The 23,790-nt window shown below is 46.6% G+C and overlaps 1 protein-coding gene across 1 annotated transcript in view; it reads right to left on the bottom strand.

Annotated features, from left to right (window-relative positions):
- The window catches only part of MTUS2 (microtubule associated scaffold protein 2), a 1,510,781-nt gene that overhangs the window by 484,571 nt on the left and 1,002,420 nt on the right, over window positions 1-23,790 (bottom strand). The window contains exon 6 of the mRNA XM_085621650.1: window positions 19,281-19,442. Coding sequence (XP_085477776.1) covers window positions 19,281-19,442 — 162 coding nt within the window. The remainder of the gene's footprint in view (window positions 1-19,280; window positions 19,443-23,790) is intronic.

The following is a 23,790-nucleotide window of genomic DNA, read 5'->3' as shown; positions in this document are numbered from 1 at the left end:
TTGTGCCTCGCAGCTCCGCAGCCTGCCATCTCTAGCGGGGCACCAAACTTCCAAGGGCTGCCCTCTCCCTCTCCACAGCCACCATCTGAGGAGACTACAGCACCGCACTTGCGGCGGACTGGACGAACAGAGGGAATGTTTATAAGAAAGAGATGCCTGGACATTAGCTTCTCTCATTTCAGTGTTAAGGAAAGGTAGATTTCAATAAGTTTACATTTCAAATGTCTTCCAGTCTGTGCTCCAGACACAACCTTTTTTGTAGTGAAGCCACTCACAGCAGGACTGTCTCCAACCTGGAGCACCCACAAAAGAGTTGTGAGGGCTCTGTACTGAAGTGTCATTAAGGTAGACAAATGCTTGGCCTCACCTAAATGGTCCATTTCAACCTGCAGCTCCACCTCTACTCGCCCATTACATCAATAACAAGCATTTGCAATGCAATAGGTCTCGCAACTGCGAGTTTTGGAGCTATTGGTATTGTAGATGGTATTGTAAATAACAATGCCTTTAATTTATTCACAAGCATCAGGCATCTGACATCCACAAGCATCAGGCATAAGACATCCACAAGCATCAGGCATCAGACATCACTCATGAGACATCAGGCATCAGACATCCACAAGCATCAGACATCAGTCATCAGACATCCACAAGCATCAGACATCAGGAATCCGACATCAGACATCCACAAGCATCAGACATCAGGCATCAGACATCCACAAGCATCAAACATCAGGCATCAGACATCCACAAGCATCAGACATCAGGTATCACACATCAGACATCAGGCATAAGACATCAGGCCTCAGACATCAGGCATCAGACATCCACAAGTATCAGACATCTACAAGCATCAGACATTAGACATCAGGCATCAGACATCAGGCATCAGACATCAGGCATCAGACATCAGGCATCAGACATCCACAAACATCTGGCACCAGGCATCAGACATCATGCATCAGACATCCACAAGCATCAGGCATCAGACATCAGGCATCAGACATCAGGCATCAGACATCATGCATGAGACATCCACAAGCATCAGACATCAGGCATCAAACATCCACAAGCATCAGACATCATGCATCAGACATCAGGCAACAGGCAACACACATCCACAAGCATCAGGCATCAGACATCAAACATCAGACATCAGGCATCCAAAAGCATCAAGCATCAGACATCAGGCATCAGACATCCACAAGCATCAGACATCAGGAATCAGACATCATGCATCAGACATCAGGCAACACACATCCACAAGCATCAGGTATCAGACATCAAACATCGGGCATCAGACATCAGGCATCCAAAAGCATCAGGCATCAGACATCCACAAGCATCAGACATCAGGAATCAGACATCAGGCATCAGACATCAGGCATCAGGCACCAGACATCACCCATCAGGCATAAGACATCATGCATCAGACATCATGCATTAGACATCCACAAGCATCAGACATCAGGCATCAGACATCCACAAGCATCAGACATCCACAAGCATCAGACATCATGCATCAGACATCATGCATCAGATATCAGGCAACATACATCCACAAGCATCAGGCATCGGACATCAAACATCAGGCATCAGACATCAGAGATCCACAAGCGTCAGGCATCAGACATCAGGCATCCACAAGCATCAGATATCAACACGCATCAGGCATCCGACATCAGGCATCAGACATCAGGCACCAGACATCCACAAGCATCAGACATCATGTATCAGACATCAGGCAACACACATCCACAAGCATCAGGCATCAGACATCAAACATCGGGCATCAGGCATCAGACATCAGACAAGCATCAAGCATCAGACATCGGGCATCAGACATCCACAAGCATCAGACATCAGGAAACAGACATCATGCATCAGACATCAGGCAACACACATCCACAAGCATCAGGCATCAGACATCAAACATCGGGCATCAGACATCAGGCATCAGGCATCCACAAGCATCAGACATCAGGCATCAGACATTCACAAGCATCAAGACATCAGGAATCAGACATCAGGCATAAGACATCAGGCATCAGACATCAGGCATCAGACATCAGGCACCAGTCATCAGCCATCAGGCATAAGACATCATGCATCAGACATCATGCATCAGACATCCACAAGCATCAGACATCAGGCATCAGACATCCACAAGCATCAGACATCCACAAGCATCAGACATCATGCATCAGACATGCATCAGACATCAGGCAACATACATCCACAAGCATCAGGCATCGGACATCAAACATCAGGCATCAGGCATCAGACACCCACAAGCATCAGGCATCAGACATCCACAAGCGTCAGGCATCAGACATCAGGCATCCACAAGCATCAGACATCCACAAGCATCAGGCATCCGACATCAGGCATCAGGCATCATGCACCAGACATCCACAAGCATCAGACGTCCACAAGCATCAGGCATCATACATCAGGCATCAGACATCATGCATCAGGCATCAGACATCCGGCATCTGACATTCACAAACATCAGGCATCAGACATCAGGCATCAGACATCCACAAGCATCAGACATCAGGCATCAGACATCCACAAGCATCAGACATCAGACATCATGCATCAGACATCATGCATCAGACTTCAGGCAACACACATCCACAAGCATCAGGCATCAGACATCAAACATCCACAAGCATCAGACATCCACAAGCATCAGACATCATGCATCAGACATCAGGCAACACACATCCACAAGCATCAGGCATCAGACATCAAACATCGGGCATCAGACATCAGGCATCAGACTTCCACAAGCATCAGACAGGCATCAGTCATCCACAAGCATCAGACATCAGGTATCAGACATCATACATCAGACACCAGGCAACACACATCCACAAGCATCAGGCATCAGACATCCACAAGCATCGGACACCAGGAATCGGACACCAGGAATCAGACACCAGGAATCAGACATCAGACATCAGGCATCAGACATCAGGCATCAGACATCAGGCATCAGGCACCAGACATCCACAAGCATCAGACATCCACAAGCATCAGACATCAGGCATCAGACATCATGCATCAGACATCAGGCATCAGACATCCGGCATCAGACATTCACAAATATCAGGCATCAGACATCAGGCATCAGACATCAGGCATCAGACATCCAGAAACATCAGGCATCAGACATCCACAAGCATCAGACATCATGCATCAAACATCAGGTGTCAGGCATCAGGCATCAGACAGCCACAAGCATCAGACATCCACAAGCATCAGACATCAGGAATCAAACATTCACAAGCATCAGACATCCACAAGCATCAGACATCAGGCAACACACATCCACAAGCATTAGGCATCAGACATCAAACATCGGGCATCAGACATCAGGCATCAGACTTCCACAAGCATCAGACATCAGGCATCAGACATCCACAAGCATCAGACATCAGGTATCAGACATCATGCATCAGGCAACACACATCCACAAGCATCAGGCATCAGGCATCCACAAGCATCAGACATCAGGCATCCACAAGCATCAGACATAAGGAATCAGACATCAGGAATCAGACATCAGACATCAGGCATCAGACACCCACAAGCATCAGGCATCAGACATCCACAAGCGTCAGGCATCAGACATCAGGCATCCACAAGCATCAGACATCCACAAGCATCAGGCATCCAACATCAGGCATCAGACATCAGGCACCAGACATCCACAAGCATCAGACGTCCACAAGCATCAGACATCAGGCATCAGACATCAGGCATCAGACATCATGCATCAGGCATCAGACATCCGGCATCAGACATTCACAAACATCAGGCATCAGACAACAAGCATCAGACATCCACAAGCATCAGACATCAGGCATCAGACATCCACAAGCATCAGACATCAGACATCAGACATCATGCATCAGACATCATGCATCAGACTTCAGGTATCAGACATCATGCATCAGACATCCACACGCATCAGACATCAGGCATCAGACAGCCACAAGCATCAGACATCCACAAGCATCAGACATCAGGAATCAAACATCCACAAGCATCAGACATCCACAAGCATCAGACATCATGCATCAGACATCAGGCAACACACATCCACAAGCATCAGACATCAAACATCGGGCATCAGACATCAGGCATCAGACTTCCACAAGCATCAAGCATCAGACAGGCATCAGTCATCCACAAGCATCAGACATCAGGTATCAGACATCATACATCAGACACCAGGCAACACACATCCACAAGCATCAGACATCCACAAGCATCGGACACCAGGAATCAGACACCGGGAATCAGACATCAGACACCAGGAATCAGACATCAGACATCAGGCATCAGGCATCAGGCACCAGACATCCACAAGCATCAGACATCCACAAGCATCAGACATCCACAAGCATCAGACATCAGGCATCAGACATCATGCATCAGACATCAGGCATCAGACATCCGGCATCAGACATTCACAAATATCAGGCATCAGACATCAGGCATCAGACATCCAGAAACATCAGACATCAGGCATCAGACATCCACAAGCATCAGATATCAGACATCAGGCGTCAGACATCAGGTGTCAGACATCATGCATCAGACATCCACAAGCATCAGACATCAGGCATCAGACAGCCACAAGCATCAGACATCCACAAGCATCAGACATCAGGAATCAAACACTCACAATCATCAGACATCCACAAGCATCAGACATCAGGCAACACACATCCACAAGCATTAGGCATCAGACATTAAACATCGGGCATCAGACATCAGGCATCAGACTTCCACAAGCATCAAGCATCAGACATCAGGCATCAGACATCCACAAGCATCAGACATCAGGTATCAGACATCATGCATCAGGCAACACACATCCACAAGCATCAGACATCAGGCATCCACAAGCATCAGACATCAGGAATCAGACATCAGGAATCAGACATCAGACATCAGGCATCAGATATCAGGCACCAGACATCCACAAGCATCAGACATCCACAAGCATCAGGCATCGGACATCAGGCATCAGACATCATGCATCAGACATCCGGCATCAGACATTCACAAACATCAGGCATCAGGCATCAGACATCCACAAGCATCAGACATCAGACATCCACAAGCATCAGACATCATGCATCAGACATCATGCATCAGACATCAGATGTCAGACATCATGCATCAGACATCCACAAGCATCAGACATCAGGCATCAGACATCCACAAGCATCAGACATCAGGAATCAAAGATTCACAAGCATCAGACATCCACAAGCATCAGACATCAGGCATCAGACATCCAAAAGCATCAGACATCAGGTATCAGTCATCATGCATGTTTAAAAAGACAAACAAGACAAGCCCGGCGGAGCGTGGCGCGCGCTCTTGGCGGGGGCAGGGGAGCGCATTCCAGGCGGGTGAGAGGACCCTTTGAAGTCGGATGCCAAACGGATTGCATGGTGGCACGATGCACGTGATTGTGCGCGTGCTCGCCATGCAATCCGCTTTTGGGAGCACTTTTGGGAGCCCCTTACTATAGTCTCGCATAGTGATCGCTTACGCGATAGCTAGGCGAGACCTAAAAAGGGCACTGGTTCAGGAAGTCTAATCAGCAGCTGTTTGCTAAGAACGTGGTATTTGAATTTGTAAAGGGAGCCCTTTCACCACCCCCTCACTCACACGTCACCAGTGTTTGCATCCCCTGCCCTCCAGCCACTGGAATGCAGGTAATACACATCCACTGTCTGGGAAGTGGCCCTCATCTTCCATCTGGTGCCAATGCATACCAGAGGCATTCAAATGTATCCCACTCTGCTGTATAATTAATACTGTGAGTCAAACCTGAGGATGAACCCCAGAATCTCTTTTACAATGTGTACATTATTTCCCATGTATTTTCGACATAAGCGTCCAGCCATTATTTTTCTCTTTCAGCCCTTGAGCTAATCAACTGACCTGGCTGGATCGGTGGTCTAGCACTAGTCTAGCAATGGAGAGATGGTTTCCCTGTTTTGTAGTATCTATTCAACTTAACGAAATAGCTCAATCTTCACAATTAAATAATGTTTCTATATTTTGCATCTTCAAACTGTATGCTGTCTCAAAAATATTCACTATGTTCCTTAAATCTGGCGTTTAAAAAACTGCCCTTTAATTAAAACTTTGGTTTATCACCTCTCCTTTTTTCTTCTCTCTTTCAAATGTCCCTCTCCTTACCGTCCATCCTCTGCATGCCTCCTCTGACTGAGCACAACCTACTCTGACACATCCACCATTGCCCTTTCATTATTTCAGCATATTTCCCACAGCTCATTTAGAAGCTCACAATCTCTCCTCCCTCTGCTGAAAGTTATACCTATGCAACCTAACAATATCTATTCTCCACTAAATCTTGTATTAATCCCATCAACCACATGTTTTAGTTCACCCCACGGATTAATGATTTCAACAGCCCGCTAATACTTTAGTTCCCCATAAAAAACCAAAAGGACTGCATGGAATGGTTTGCTTTGAGTACATAAAACTAATCCCAATAAATAACAAACATTAACCAATAACACTGCACTAACCATCAACCTTGGGTCTCAGAGCAGCGTGCTGCCAGGCATAAAGTGCTTTGATGCCTCATCTGGGGTAGTAAGCGCTATATAAATGCCATTACATTACAATATAATATGCGTATCCACCTTCTAAAAGGACAGAATCTTTTCATACATCCCATCCTTTCGACCAAAAAAGATTCTTTACTTGCTTTCGTATCCAAGTGAGTGAGATTTAGACCTTCGTATCAGAGGTAAGACCTTTTTCCAGAAAGGAAATTACTTTCTTATTAATAACATTTGGTGCTTCCGACATCCAATGCCCTTTTAATGTAGACATTATAATTCACAAAAAATCAGCAGCTGAGACAGAAACTTTCAGGCTCTGGGAAGCAATGATCTCCAGGGCCACAGAAGGTAGGGTCTGCTTTAAGAAAGATCAAAAAGGCAACTTTTTCCTATAACTTCCTTTGACGCCTTCCAAACGAACAGCCATGTCAGTGACCAAGTGTCAGCGAGAAGGGACCACACTAAAGTAAACTTGCACCCTAAAAGTTCTCCAAATCAATCAACCAGTCATTTACGTTCAGAAATAATCTCTATATACACATCCGGCAGGGAACTGGCAGAATCATACAAAACAAACTCCACATATGCAGAATTAAAGAATGACCAAACACTTTCATATTTGTTACTTACAGATCCAAACATCACTTCTAACTTTGTAACAAACTAAATCTTAAAAACACAAAATCTTGTTGTTGTCAGAATCTTCCATGAGAGGTAGATTTGCTTCTTTGCCTCGTGATTTCCATTTTTTGTTGATTTGCAGAAGTCAATTAAGCTTTTCAAAGACTTACAGAGACTTACTAACAGCCCACAGTCTCAATTTATTTTTCCAACATGTATTAATTTATCGGGGTCTGTATTTGTAGTTTTGCCTCTAAGCCCCATTGCAACGCCATGTTAAGAAGCGTGAATTCATTTTATAATGATCTTTCAAACCCTAGTAGTAAACACTTGTATCACTATTTTGAAATCCACATGTAAGACCAAGGCGAGCTTAAAAGTTGGGGTACTAAAGTATACAAAAAAGTGATGGATGGAATGCTTGAATTAATCTCATCCACTGGTAATTACTCGGGCCGCATCCCAGTCCATCGTTATTTTGCACACCATGCCCCCTCAGTTTAGACTCAGATATGTGCAAATCAGTCTTGACCCTGCTCCAGTCAGAACAGTCCAGCCCGAACTGCCAGGCCAGGTTGTCCCTGGCCCGAAACACAAACAACCCAGGACTGGCTTTGCCCTAGGTAGGGGTTCATCAGCCGGGCATAGCTTGGTTTTCGTATACTCAAAGTTTCTGTACGGCCGCGCGATCATTAATTCCATCTGCTTTTCTGTAACCCAGAAGGTTCTGATCATTTGTTGTTCCCCAGTGGTGCATTTGCAGCACTAGCACAAGGTTTAGTAAGTGAAATAGAAATGGGCCAGGGGGATTTCGGCAAGGGGACGCACCACGTTTTGCAACGATGAGAGTCTATCTTGGTGTTTTATCTTTGAGTACAAATAGGGCTCACCGGTGCTGTCAAATGCAGATTTATGTGCTATCCCTGTGATTGCTTTATTCCTCTCAAAGCTAACCACTGTCTTTCTTTAAAAACGACAGCCGCAGCTATCCACGCTCACATAAAGAAGAACACTTTTGCGAGCAGAGTGTTGCACATTGTAGGTTTTCAGTACATTTAAATTGTCATAATGATACGTTTATTGTTGGACATAAAATTGGATTGATTTTGCTTTTTGTCACACAATTGGCATATTATTAAATATCCCATTAGATTGACAACTTATAAGAATAGGTGCAGGGGCCCAAAGTTTTGTATATGGAAATTAACTATATGCCCATAGGGTAAGAGGGAGTGTTGTGACTTTGGATTGGTCAGTGGACGTTTTTTTCACGGATTGCCAACTGTAGACCTTCTCAGTCGTTCATTGGCTGCGAGGCTCAGAACAGCACAATTGTTGGCTCGTTCTTTAAATTAATTTTATTAATTTTACATTAGTTATTGGTCCTGCATACTGTACTGTTAATCTAGCTAACGGAAATACTATTCTTATTTAAAAAATTCAGTATCTTATCATACATTTATATACATAAAATGTATGCAAAACTTTGCACACACAAACACAAATGGAAGTGTGGGGACAGGTGGAAATGATCACTGTCCGCTTCCAGCATGAAATTATACATTTTATGCAGCGTTCCAAAAACAGCATTCCATTCATATTTATTTGTTACATGGCCCAGACTTTGCCACCTTTTGGAAGAGGTATTTTATAGCTCAACATGCTAATGAGATATAACTTGAACTCAGAACAGAGAGCCATTCAATTCAAAGGCTATATAAAGGGATCTCGAAATTAAAGATGTTGACTCTTTATCGGTGATGGCCTTTAATTGTCTTCTCAGGCTGCAGGAATATTCCCCATCGCAGAGAGCAGGATGAAAAGCAAACTGAGTCATTATTAGGTCAGGCAAGCACAGTCTGTCTGAAAACCACGTGCTCTCTATTGTTTATTATTTTCGAACCCTAACATCGTCACTTATAGGCAAAATATTGTACATGTATTTCTAGTGCCGGAGGTACTGGCCGTAGCGGGCACCGGGCAATCCCCCCGTGTGCCGCACGGGTGGGGGCCGGTTTTGGGCCCCTGGGGGCTGTTTTTGTTACAGGGCCGTTTTTGGAGCATAGCTGCAAAATCGGCCCTGTAACAAAATCGGCCGAAAACCGGCCCTGGCAAAGAGCTCGGCGGCACCCCCAACACCCCCCTCCCACCGGGTAGGGTGGGTGGGGCTGCCGAGCATTTTGCCAGGGCCAGTTTTGGTTCCCAGTCCGACCCTGGGCTTTGGGATGGGTGCAGCACGTGCTCCCGCCGGCTACTGCCTGTAGTGTCCTAGCAGGGACACGTTCTAGTGTTCAGATGTGTGTCCTACACTGTACACCCACCCACCACAGACGTCACTGGGTCAGGTGACGCTGTCAATAAAAAGGCCGAGCGCACGTGCTCGAGGCCAGTTAATCCACTAACCCAACTACGTGTGCTGTGTCCGTTATTGCCACCGAGCATGAGGGCCTAGGGCCCAACATTACATTGGCGACGAGCGGGCTAATCCCGCGTGTGCAGCCGCCTGTTGGAAGGTGGTGAAGGGAGAGCTGGCTGTGTGTGCAGCAGCCCAGCCGATTGGAAAAGGGGGAGAGAGCTGCCCGCGTGAAGGACGCCCACCCCAGCAGGCGAGAACAGCGCCTGATCGCCTGCGGGCGGGTGAAGAGCCCCGGCGTGAAGTGAGGTGTCTGAGAGCCCACCTCACACCTAATGTGCCTGACTGAATCTGGCCCCTGCGTGGAAGAGCCCTGGGGGAGAAGAGCGAGCCGAGCGGAGCCCGCAGCATGTCCTGTGGCGGCCGGGTGCCCACCCCGTGTCTGCTGCCGTGACCCCCGCGTGAGAAGCGCCACGAAGACAAGCGGACCGATCGGAGCCCACCCGCATCGGCCACGACCCTGCAGGAGGAGGTCGGGTGCCCACCCCGACCCCGTCGACCCTGCCGCTGTGCCCGGAGGTGCCCGTAAGGAAGGAAAGCCGAGCGGGAGCCCACCCCGCAGCAGAGGAGAGAAGACGAGTCCCTACTGAGGCGGAGCCCACCCGCGACTGGCCGTGGCCGTGTGGCACCTGCACCCCCTTCCCGTGCGGCCCGTGAGGTGAGGAGACCGGCTGCGGGAAGGGGCGGACTGAAAGAAAGCAAGTGCGGAGCCCACCCGCAGCGACAGCACCCAGCGGCGACCCCTGTCTTCTCCGCCCACCGCCCGTGCAGCATGCGAGCCGAGTGAGGCTGCCGCGGGCGGGAGGAGCAGGAGAACAGCGCGGACACACACACACCCTCCCCCGCAGGGCACGAGCAACGAGGAGGCCGGCTGCGGGGGCGGGACCGATCGCAATTCAAATGCGCATCGCAGCGGGAATTATAATGAAGCTCAAAGAGCGCGAGGCCTGCCTGGCCCGCAACGTAAGGACAGTGAAAAGAAAGTAAGGCACTGTTAGCGGGAGCCTACCCCGCATACGAGACATGCCAGCAAACCCCTCCCTGCCGCGCGAAGATTGCGGGAAGCTGCCGCAAGCAGGGAGGGCGATATCTAAAGTAAAGAATGGCCCGCCGGCCATCCGGAGCATGCCCCCACCTCACAGGACTCCCGGCAGCATTGAGAATGCAGGCAAGCGGCCTGCGCCGCCGAAACACGCCTACACTGTGTGCGCGATGGCACTGACTGCCAATATGCCCCACTGAAGTCCCGAATGAGCTCGGAAGTCTCAGCGTGACCAAAAGAGCATGTCTCCCCCAACTCACACACAGAGTAATGCCTTGATCTGTGCAGCGACTGAAATGCCTGTGGCCCCTCTGCCTCAATAAATAAATAAATAAAGACTTACCTGCTGCCCAGCCCCTGTACTGCACTCCACTGCTCTAGCTCCAGCCCTTCTGTGCTCTACCGAAGCCTGCAAAGAAGTAAGACAACTCAGCAGAAAGTTCTGGCAGCCAAGAAGGGTGCTGCTGCAGCACGGAGAAAAGCAACACTGCCATCTAGTGGCCACTGGTGGCACTGCAGCAAAAGAAAAAAAAAGAAACAAACAAGCATGCAGCAAGCCAAGGGAATCCAGCCACAGGAGACCGACGGATCGCAGCGCAAAGAAGAGGCAGCAAGGCACGTACTGCAAGGCCTGACTGATGCGCAATGGTGAGCGCACGGGAACGCGACGGAGGTGCACAGGAATGCGCCAGAAGCGCAGGAACGCAACAGAAGCGCAAGGAGGAAGAGACAGTGTGCTGCAGGGATGCAGCGCCATCCCGCAGCGACAAGGAGGAAGAAAAGGAAATGGTGTCAAGCCACATCCACCCCAGCAAGGTCTGCGCTGTCGCCGCATCAAGTGGAGCGAACCCTCGAGCGAACTAAAGGACTCAGCGCAGTTGTACCCCGGACGCGGAAGGTACACTGCAGCGCCTACTGGAGAGGAACCCACTGAAGAGGATGGGCGCAGCAAGTATCCAACACTGGCGGGCACGGATGTCGAGCCACACCCAGTGGCGCCAAGAAGCCACCACATCAAGAGATCATGGTACAAGGAGCAACGCTACACTGAAGATGTACTACGACGGTACGAAGAGTAGAACGCACCAGCGCCTGACAAGGCAGCGGACACAGGTAGTCACACGACGTGATGCACCTCGTGAAGCCGACCAGCCAAATGGTCGCACCACAAAGGCCAAGCCGACCTGCCAAACGGTCGCACCACAAAGGTCAAGCCGACCAGCCAAATGGTCGCACCACAAAGGTCAAGCCGACCAGCCAAATGGTCGCACCACAGAAGCCGACTCGCCAGGAGTTGCACAAGGAGGTGACCGACGCACGGGTCAGTGAAGCTACAAAGCAAGAGGTCTGACGACAAGACCGAAGATATCCTGCCAGTGATCGGCAGCGCGGACCGTCAAGTGGTCCAAGAAGCTCAAGAAGAACCAAAGTAACTGGTGAAAAGGAGAAGAACGAAGCGGACCAAGAGTATGGCCCCACGAACTTCAACCAAAGTAACTGGTGAAAAGGAGAAGATGAAGAGAAGGTCACGACCCTAACTCGGAATGCGGAGGAAGATGAAGAGAGTGTTCTCGGACGAGGACAAGACCAGGGGGAACACGTGCAGAGTGCGCGCGCTGCATGAAGAAGCCTGGCCAGACCAAGAGGAGAACAGAAATGGTCCAGAGTGGGTCGTGAAGCGAAGGGAAGAAGATATCTGAGTGGCACGTTTGCCACTACAAGAAAAGAAGGAAGATGACATCGGAGTGGCACGTCTGCCACTAAAAGAAAAAGGGGAAAGAAAGAGATCTGAGTGGCACGGTTGCCACTGCAACAAAAGAAGAAGTCAGAGTGACATGACACCCTCACGGAGAAAGAAATAGAGGAAAGAGAGAAGAGTATGGCAAGACTACTCACACCTCAAAGATAAGGAAGGTGACAAGCGTCAGAACACAGTGCGCAAGTCCTGAAGAACACCCGTGGCACGGAGAAGAAAACCATCTGTTTGACGATGCTTTCAGCGCACCCGGGATCTGCAGAGGTGAGCAGGTCGGACCGTTCGGAACACCCACCTTTGGGGTTACACGGACACTGGTCAATGCCAGCCGTGGTGACTCAGGGGCAAAGGCCTCAGGGATGCCAGTGAGAGAGAGCATCCCCGCGACGAGAGATGGTCATCAGCCGCCCTTCAGCAAAGGTCCCAGGAGGATGAAGACATCGCGCGCTAAAGACAGGAGCCAACAGCTACCCTCCAGGTCTGACTGCGGAATCTGAGGTGAGACCGGTCGTCTCCTCCGCACCCGCACTTATCGGCATGGGAGTAACACGATACAGGACACTTAACCCAGGCCAGATCTGATGAAGAGGGCCTCGGGGATATCCCGTGGCAGGGGAACACCTGCGAGAGGGGCATCCTGGTGAGAGGGTTGTCTTTCGAATGACCCGTCTTTTTGCAAAACAGAACACACGCCACAGATAAAGAAAAGGACTGGACTAAAAGATGAACTGCAACATCTAGCGGTGAACCACAAGAACTCAACTGCGTTTGTGAAAAGCAAAGTGAAGAAAAGACTGTGAGAACAACTTCAAGGCAGAGTCGTCAACAGACTAGATCCATCGAGCACCCATGGCTGGTGCCACAGTGAACTGGTGATCGTCCGCGACAGGAAGAACATCGTCCGCGACAGGAAGAACATCGTCTGTGACTCCAAGCAGCTGAAGCGTGAGCGATTCTGCAGAAGTTTGGTCACTGTATTACATCTGTATATATATTTCTTTCTCCCCTAGGTTGAACATTGACTCTGGGATTTGTTATTAAAAATTGGGAGGAATGTAGTGTCCTAGCAGGGACACGTTCTAGTGTTCAGATGTGTGTCCTACACTGTACACCCACCCACCACAGACGTCACTGGGTCAGGTGACGCTGTCAATAAAAAGGCCGAGCGCACGTGCTCGAGGCCAGTTAACCCACTAACCCAACTACGTGTGCTGTGTCCGTTATTGCCACCGAGCATGAGGGCCTAGGGCCCAACATTACACTGCCCACTACAACCAGGCACCTCAATGTGGGACACGAGCAGGAGGTGGGGTGCTGCCAGCCTGGGATTAATGGACGGGCGGGGGCTTGGAGGTGGGCCTGGATATGGCCCAGGGTACAGATCCACTTGCAATACCGTGAGGATGCAGCAAATCTTGTTTTTTGCAACACAATTGCATTCTGGGAGGTGTGCTTTTGCTTTTAACATGGCAGCTAAGAGCTAAAAATAATCCAAAATCGATTATGCCGCCACAGATAAAAAGTGGTTACTTGCAGCTAAGATACGTTTTTAGCGTTTCACCTCTTTATACTCAAAGACAGACCATGTCATAAATATTTGTAAAACTCATTTCAATCCCTGGTACAGTCTTGTAGCACTTCTGTATCACTGTACATGAGACAGAATTAAATGCAGTGCCTGTAACCTCTATCAGCCCCCTACCACCCAAGTACCCCCTTTAAGCATCTCAGATGAATCATCGCACCTCACTGCTTAAAGCCAGGCGTGTAATGCGGGGAGGGTGTTTGGGGGTGTCACAGCCCCCCAATAAATGGCTTCTCTTGTAAATAGTTGGGTACAGATGCTTATAGCCGGGTATGGTGAAGTGGTTGTCGGATTTCACCTAAGACATTTATATGCACAACCAGACAAAAACATACACAGAAACACTCTCTATTTTAACGCTCTTAAAAACATTGGGGCAGATTTACCAACATTTTGCGCTGTGCTTCCATCACAAAAGTGACGCAAACCAGCACAAAATGGTATTTTTTATTATTGACTTTCCAGTGAAAAACTTGTTTTGCACTGAAAATTGCCTAAAAGTAACACCACGTAACGCAGAGTGTTGCTTTGTGTTACTTAGCATCAAGAGCGCATTCATAGGCATTCCCATGCTGCCATCCATGCTTTGTGATGCGAAACCCTATGGGGTATGTTTATGAAGGATTTGCGTCTCTCTTGTGCCATGCAAGGAGGCGCAAGGACAATGTAAAACCTAAGCCGGATTTATCAAGCCGTGCAGGGCCACCTTGCATGGCGCTGGTTGGGATGATAAGTCCAGAGTAATACAATGCAGTGCAAATTGCTGCGTTGTGTTACTCTTCCCCAGGGAGGCAGTTCATGGGCGTTGCGTTCCCATGCATCTTCCCATTTCCAGATTTACCAACAATGGTAAACCTGGTAATGCACCAAAATGTTACTCCCGGAAGGAGAGGCGTATCCAGAAGAAACATATGTTGACTTCTCCTGGTTCCTCCCTCTTCCTATGTGTGCTGCATTCTGTTATAATTTCTTTTTTTGCTCTCCGACTTTTCACGTATGCTGCACTGTAGAGAACACATACAAAGTGGGAAATGTTTTTAAACTTGTTTGGGCACTTTTCTGTGTACTGGAAGGAAACCCTTCCAGTACAGAACCTATGGTAGACTCGCTCACACACTGTTGCACTATGGTGCAAACGTGTGCGTGTGGCGCACGGCAGCAAACTTCTAAGGAGAGTGCCATATCTCTTTAGATAAGGCGCTCTCCTGCTCCCTCCCTGTCACACAAAGCAGCATTTTTGGCTGCTGCGCTGCGTTCCAAGATATGTTGGATTGTCTTCTTTTCAGTAACCCTAACAATTTGCACTGCTCTCCTTTCCAATGCCACCAGCTCCCTCATGTCCTGCTTCCCAAGCAATATATTTTAGCAAGCTCAGCCCCCCGTGTTTTACTGACCATGCTACCCTCCTGTTTAAAGTGCTTCAAGTAGGCTTAAACTGTGGTGTTCAGCCTGCCTGAAGAACTCCCAATACATTTGTGTGTGGCTTGGAGCAACTTCGAATACCGCTTGCAGCCCTCTCTCTCCTACACCATGCACTCCCTTGGGGCACATGTAAGAAACCATCCTTTTTTTTTTGTTTAAATGTGTTTTTATTGATTTTTCAAGGAAAAAAGAAGAAAGTTTATAAGTTTGCATTATAATGCAATTGTTACTATCACTTTGTATTTTTCATATCAATCCAAGTATGGCTCGGAGGCCAAGGCACCAAATAAAGACAACTCTAAATTAAACGTCAATGCATAACAATTACATCTGATGCTTACAGTATATAGTTATTAATCTGGTAACCGTAGGATTAGGCTGCTTGCAACACAACATTGATATTACAAATACATTAAACATCACATCGACTCCTATATTTGGATTTATATTTTGGAACCATTGCAACACGATGCACTGCTGATGTCTGCTGGCTGCAAAAACAAAACCCGCTCACCCTTCCGCACGCAGCGCCTGGACAGAGTCTAGTGATTGTGTTCCCCCATCACCCAGGGTGTATGCCACACCGTGTTGATCTTGATGCCTGCTGACTTATCTGATGTGGCCAGTGGGCAGTTGTGGGTTTGCGCCTGATACACTAAATTTGTTTCAAGGGTCAGGTGTTGGTGCAGGTCCTAGGTCCGAATAGTGTTCCCCAGCTCGAGTTCCCAAGTAGTGCAGGTGTGTACTGATGGGCCTCTCAGTCTGAGTCTGCCAGATTGCACGGAAATCTGTCAAAATTACATCCCATTTCCCCGCAAGTGGTTGTTTATGAATACCCAAAGCGTCCTCCCGACGCAGCGCCACACTCTCCCCTTGCGCCCTGCAGTGAAGCGAGTGGGACCAGGCACTCACTGTGGGGGGGGGGAGGGGTGTCAGGGGACTTCCAGCGTCGTGTAATCAAATGCTTGGCAGTGATGAGTCCCAGATCTATGTACCGAGATGTCACTTTATGCTTCCGGGATCTGCTATATAACCCCAGTATGCATACCTCCCAAGACCAATTTCGTTCACGCTCCGTGCACTGCGCCAGCATCGTGGTGACAGCCCCCCAATAAGACGTTAATGCAGGACAAGACCAAATCATGTGGAGCAAATCAGCTCCCGTGTCCTGACATCGCGGACAGTCAGTGTCAGTACGGTTAAAATACTTATTTATCTTGGCAGTTGTCAGGTAGGCTCGGTGTATTATGTACTATTGGATAAGACGAAATCTTACATTGCCCGGGATTCAGGCAGAACCCTCAAGCAAGGCCAAACATTCACGGTCCATGCATGGACGCTGTAAATCGGCCTCCCAATGAGCCCTCAAAGATCACAACTGCGGCGTCGTATGTGTTCTCAGCGTTCCATCGAGCCACTTAACAAGATGTCCGCCTGTACCCAGCTCATGCAAATATTGCACTAGATGCGTGGGCGGCTCCTGCTCTATGCTGCCCCACATCGTGCGCAGTGTGCCCATAATTGCTGCATGTAGTAAAATTGCCCTCGCTGCAAGCCCGTGTTGCCTGCCAGTCTCACAAAAGGTAGTAAGAAACCATGCTTAACAAGACAATATGGGAGCATTTTGTGAAGTAAGAAAAGTAAGATAGCTCAATAAGACAAGGGTTGGCCTCGACAAAGGATTTATTCCTAGCAGATCCATCTTTCATCTTTCTGAAGGCCATATGAAGAATAACATTGATTGGGTGATGTTAACACTTACTGTATGAATGTCTTGAGATAAAACAGTTTGTGATAGCTGCTCCATAATTAGTGATTATTATAAGTAAATCTCTGCATGTGTAGGGATGTGCCTATGCATCGTAGAGATCTATCACGGTTTCACTGTTTTACAGGGCACCCAGATGTACACATATATTTCTTATGAATTTCTGAACTTCTGTGCAACAATGTATGATATTTACATACGTTCCTAGTAAAGACCTGCTTCTCTAATTCTCTGTGATTTGAGTTTTTCATAATACATAGGATCTTCATGTATGTGTTTTAGAAAAGTGTAGAATGTTAAAATATATATATTTATTGCTACTTAGGGAAAATCATTTTCTATGACAAGTCTTTCCATCGTCCACACACCAAGTAAAAAATGGAAATGTCAGAGGCCTTTTCCTCTACTAGTCTAGCCAACAAGACTAAAGCGCCCATTGCAACAACATACCCTTGTTCAGTCTCTTGCTTCAAACAATATCTTCCCTTTTTCGCAACTGACACAACCCTCTCGATAAACAGCTGGCTCCGATGAGAGGTTGTTCCAGGTCCACTGAAACACACCATCATTAACCCTATGCTGAAACAGCACCTGTAGACTCAAACATATTGTCCTACTCCCAGCCCATCTCTCACCTACCATTCCTTAGCAAGGGGGAAGGGAAGGTGACAAGAGAATTTCAAGAATATGTGGAACTCAATCACCTTCTCCATGAAAATCAGTTTGGAGTCAGTCCTTCAAGGGAACATCAAAGTAGCTCTAGCCAAACTTATGGGGAAACTCCTCCTCCTTATAGGTGTTTATGAAACTGTGAATCATCCTACTCTTTTGTAAAAGATAGACAGATGGACGGGCATAAGTGTCCTTGCGAGCTTGTGGATTCAGTGGACCTCTGGCATACCCCAAGGAGCATCACTTTTGGTATGTTCATCAATAGCTACATACTCCCCATGGCTCCACTACTTGAGCCATATCATGGGGGCTTCCAGATGCATGCAGATAATGTGCAAATCCACTTCCAGTGAGACAACCAACCTTCTAACACAACTAACATAATCTGGTGCCTCAATATATGCATCTGTGGATCTAGGAGAGTTTTCTATGTATAGACGAAGCCCAAGTCGGGATCCTACCTTATGATAAACCAATTCTGAAACTAAATTGAGTAACAGCCTCAACCGTAACCTGACGGGATCAAAATCACAGGTGGTTCCGAAAATTAGGAACATTTTGAAGATGTAAGTATAGAGTCTTTCCTTCAACTGAACTATACATTGACTCCAGAACTGCGTCAAAAGAATGTTGGACACAGGTTGCAACTCACTGGATTGGACTTTAACCTTCCCTGTCCCTTTCTGTACCTGTTTCCCATCTACCATTGTTAGCACCATGAAGTTACCTATTGCGCTTTTTAAAACTCCTAATAAATTAATTTACACTTGCATCACTCAGATAAAAATTTGACAGAGTGTATAATTATATGAAATGCTATGCGGATTTTGCCTTTGTTTGAATTGCATTTTCCCGACCAAACTGCAAGGCACTGTCCTATAGAACCCTTAACTATTCTTCTAGGTTCCACATATCAAGCAGAAAATCTTAAAGTGTGGTGACACTTCTGAATAAGGAGCTGGTTTTGTGAACCATCCATCAGTTTTGCAAGCTGTTGGCTTGGAGGTGGGCCTGGACCTGCCCCAGATCCAAATGCAATACCGTGGGGATGCAGCGAGTGTTTTACCCTTTTTTGATATGTGCATTAAACGCAAAGGTGGTAGTAATTATGGTGAAAGTGGAACTATCCCAGGTGATATCCATGAGAACAGCAGTGCTATTTTCTATGGCCAATGTACAGAGCCTCAATAGCTGAGGAGCACACTTTTGTTGTACCATCTTGTGAGCTACCCAGAACCGCCATGATTATTGAAAACCCCTTATAAATTGAATGTAATGCTGCTGAGCTACCATTTAGTGATGCAGCTTCTTATTTGGAGACATTGGAGGAAACAAGGTCTATTCGTTAATTTGCTGGTGTTACACAGTTGCTTACCAGGAGGAGCAGCGGAAGCTTTTGGTGCTGGGAGGAAACTCCTGCGCAGATTTGACACGCCATTGGGCACTTGCTGCACCGTCCTGTTGGCGCCCTTAGGTACTTCCTTTGAAGGCGCGGCTGCCTTTGGAGTTGACTGCTCTTCATTTGCCACAGCTGAACCTGCAGGAGACAGGAACAGCACTAATTAGATGTTCATTAAATGTTAATAGAAAATGCCTTCAGACTTGGATCCCTGCACAGAGTCTCAAAAAACAAAAACACAACGTTGGCAACATTTTACAGACGGTCTCAATTTTTAAAAGCTTTGCATTTTACCCGATAATCATCACTGCTAATATTATCAGAATATCTTAGTTGCCAGTCAGCCTATTTCAATAATAATAATAATAATAATGTTATTACATTACCACATCTTAAGACAGTACATATAGGAACAATAATATAACAGAATGTATTAATTTTATTTGTGCCACACATTATGAGAATGTTACAGCTTCCAGTACACTGAGAACTTTCGAGAACTATTTGCGATTACCGTAGATACATGTGAGAAGATAACCCGAATTGGGGTGAGCTTGTTTCCAAGAGTAACAGTCAGAAAATTAAATACTATGCCTTTTTTGGATACTATTTCTGTACATTTCCATTTGGCACCCATTGTAAGCTATTTCTCTATGAAAACTTTTGCAGTCGTATGGTAGTAACTGCAAGGAAAAAATATATTTAAATCATGCAAAAACTCTCTGAGGGGTGCTGAAGGCAAGCAGGCAAGAGAGGATTGTCAATGAACAGATGGCATGCACATTCAGACGGAATGCTCCGAGGAAGCCTTCCACGAAAATAGCACAATACAGCAATCACATTTCCTTTCTGCATTCAAGAAAAATGAGCAATTTGGGTCTGTCTCTGCTGATCAGCCAGCTGCTGCACTCAGGATTTAATAATTCTGTTAAATCTTCAAGCAGAAAGCACAAGGCACCAATATTGATAATGATAGGATGTTCCTGTCAGAAATTGCCACGGCTTCGCAGACCTCCTCGGAACCGGGTGACTTCTCTGACTGGAACACCAGGACCACCAGCTTTGGATGTGACAGTAGGTCATGCTGCCTGTACTGCCCTGCTTTGTGTTAGTATCCGGATAAAAAAAACTGCTGTGCTAGAATAGATGACGGGTGCCTCAATAATAAAGAAGTAAGAATTCGAGGGATATTTGTAAGTAAGATGAACCTGTGGAGTAGTGGAGTATGACTTTCTAGTGGATACCACACTCTTAACAAAGAGATCATTTGGTAAATCTTGATGGAACCAAACCAGAGTGTTAGGCTGTGGAGAGGGAGGCCACTGTCATGATCTAAGCTGTGAATGAGTTTCAACAAGACCCAAACAATCTGACTCCTAAAATGTAAACTAGTTTCTATGAGAAGTCTCTGGATCACCAATGGTGGTAGCATCACTCAAGCATGAGGCTTCAAATGAGAAATGCATGGGGTGCAGTGGAATCATTGCCAACACAAGATAGTTTGGACAATAAAGAACCTAAAATGTTCAAAGTGAGCTAACTAAATGTATAAGAATGTAATAACTAATTTTAGAATCGTACGGATGAAACCTTCCTGCAAAAATTAATGTAACCACTTATTGATAAAGTCCAGCTTGGGGCAGAAAGCACATAGACATTTTGTAAATATGAACACAGCGGGGACAGCAGTGCAGTCATTTTCGGGGCTGAAAGGAAACAAAAAGCTGCACCTTCTTCCTCCCAACCCGCACCTTCTTTAGGAGTTAGAATATGTTTCCAGAAATTATTTATTTTAAATGGAAAAGTTGTGAACACTTGCAAAACTACCCAACATTTAGAGTGCATGTTCTTCAAGAGTACCTTGTAAAGGTTTTTACATCTGCAAGACAGGCTCTTCAAACACAAGTCCACAGTTTTTAATTGCAAGCAGCCTCCAGCAGCTCCAGTTCTGGTCACTAAAAAATATCACAGTGCATCTGGCGTTAAGACTTTTTCTGCAGTTGTACCAGCTTTTATTATAGACGGAACCATCTGCATCCCCTGCTATAGCAAATATGTTCCACAGGAGCAGGCACGCAAACATGGCGTTGAATCTATCCACCAAATTCAATTCCACACAAGCAATTAGCGCCCTTTGTTTCAGGGCCTTCTGCACTCTTTATCCACATGAGACATTCCATAGAGGCTAGAACGCTTTAAATGGGTAACTTGGACCCCCATATTCTTACGTTTGGGAAGATATTGGGGCCACTAGTCTCTGGAACAACATTCTGCTCTAGATGTTCAGGACACAGCTGGTGCCAACTCTCACCAGAGGCCTCAGTCCGGCAGTCTGGTATTCTTTAGTGCACACAAGCTTTGTCGTCTTCTTTTCTACCCCTGTTCAAGGCAGTTCTTTCCTGGGAGTGGGTCAAGGATGGCATTCATAGGGATGTATGACGTAACAACGCGAGTCATTACAACGCGTGCAGTTACATCGCGGTCGTTACCACGACTGCGATGTTACTACGCTATGCCATTACAACGCAAGTCTTTACATCGACTTGCGCTAGATGGCGTGCTAACAATAGAAAAGCGTAATTTACTATTCCAACTCCAGTCCACTTAACAGTAGGGAAGGTGTTGGGATAGTAAACTACACTATTTGTAATGTTAGCACGCCATCTAGCGCAAGTCGATGTAAAGACTTGCGTTGTAATGGCATAGCGTAGTAACATCGCAGTCGTGGTAACGACCGCGATGTAACAGCATCGCGTTGTACCGAATGCGATGTAAACGATGTTTCCCCATTCATAGCTGAAAACAGTCGACTGTTGGTGATAACCATCTAGGGAACAGGAGTAAAAGCATAAGCATAAGCCTATCCCTCCAATACTGTGTAGTAGTGTGATCCAGTTTCTTTTATGGGGATATTGCAATCAGATATCATTTTTGTAATGGTCCTTCCATTATTCCCTGCCTGTTTTTTGCTCATGTAGTCAGTCTTCAGTGTGCTATGCCACAGCTAAACAGTGGCACATTACAAGTGCCTCCCCCCTAATTCATGTACTGAGCATTGACTTCACCTAATTTACTTGTTTAGCTTTCCTGTATGGTCACAGTAACTGGCACAAGAAATGCACCAATGGCGTAGATCAGGGTTCTCCAAAGTCGGTCCTAGAGGGCCGGGCCCTTGCCAGATATTTAAGAGCACTACATTTATCTAAATGGGGATATGATAAAAATCTGGCATGGATGCAGCCCTCCAGGACTAACTTTGGAGAACCCTGGCGTAGATGTTAACTGTCACATGTGGGAGGCAGTGTTTATGTATACAACCCACATATATGACAAAAAGATATGGCTTCAGGACCAACCATTATGCTCTGTCTGTGCTGCAGTGCATTAGCAACAGAGTAACACATAGCAAGTGTCTGAGCCATGCAGAAAAACGTATTTCTATATTAGCTAAGCTCTTGTAAAGTGTGTCTAGTAAGACCAGCAGGCTTGGTGCTTGATATATAAAAATGCAACAGATTATATATTGTAAATACACCGTCATAGTGAAGATTAGAACCAAATGCCATTTTCACTGCATAGTGAAAGCAGAATTTTCTATGAATAGGCCTCGCTATAAATAAATAAAAATATTTTACATCGCTGCATAGGAAAATAGAATAGTGATGATTAACATCTACTTATCATATGGATTTGAAAATCTGGTTTAATGGTCAAAGTAGATTTTTGATAACTTTAGTGTAAATTTTACTTCAATAAATGTACTTTGTGCTGCCTGTGCAAAAAAACATAAGTTTAGCATAGGTTTGTCTGTTTTCCCTGATCCAGAGTCCTAATGTACACCTTGGCTGCCTGCCACCAACTTACTCTTGGAGGACAATGATGTGGCCTCTGGGCCCAATAATTGGAGGTGTAACTGTTTTCAAAGCTAAGGGCAGCTTTGGCAGTTCTTCCTTTCACCCACAGAGGTCAAATTGGGCTGGCAGGAACCCCCACCATTCATTCGCTGGTCCTCCCAGACATTTTGGCCTCAGCAGGAGGGGATCCAGTTTTGGCCCTGACAGAAGGCAGAATTCCTTATCTCCACAGGGGAGTGACAGGGGAAGGATCAGAGCTCATTCAGGTAGAGGATGGTGTGGGCCCTATATATTGTTTTGGGGTGGAGAAGATGGTTTGCAATAAACCAAGAGAGGAAGTGCTGAAAAAAGAGTTGAGGAATTTGTCACAAAAAAGGATTGGGTGCAATTAATTTTATAATCACTATCTAGTGCACAGGATAAGAATGATCTCTTGCCACCACCTCTTCGGAACACTCCTGGACCATGTAAGAAAACATCTTGCAGAAAGAAGACTTTAAGTCCTAAAGAAGAAAACCCAAAGATGACTCTCCAGTGGTCAAGTGACTGACCTCCTGTTTGCTTGCTACATGCACATAAAAAGCAGGAATCCTGAATCCTAGAGGGCTCAAATGACCACTAAGAAATAGACC

Source organism: Triturus cristatus, chromosome 8 (genome assembly GCF_964204655.1).
Source record: "Triturus cristatus chromosome 8, aTriCri1.1, whole genome shotgun sequence".
Lineage (NCBI taxonomy): Eukaryota > Metazoa > Chordata > Amphibia > Caudata > Salamandridae > Triturus > Triturus cristatus.
Note: the sequence above shows the minus strand (reverse complement) of the source record. Positions and strands in the feature narration are given on the sequence as shown.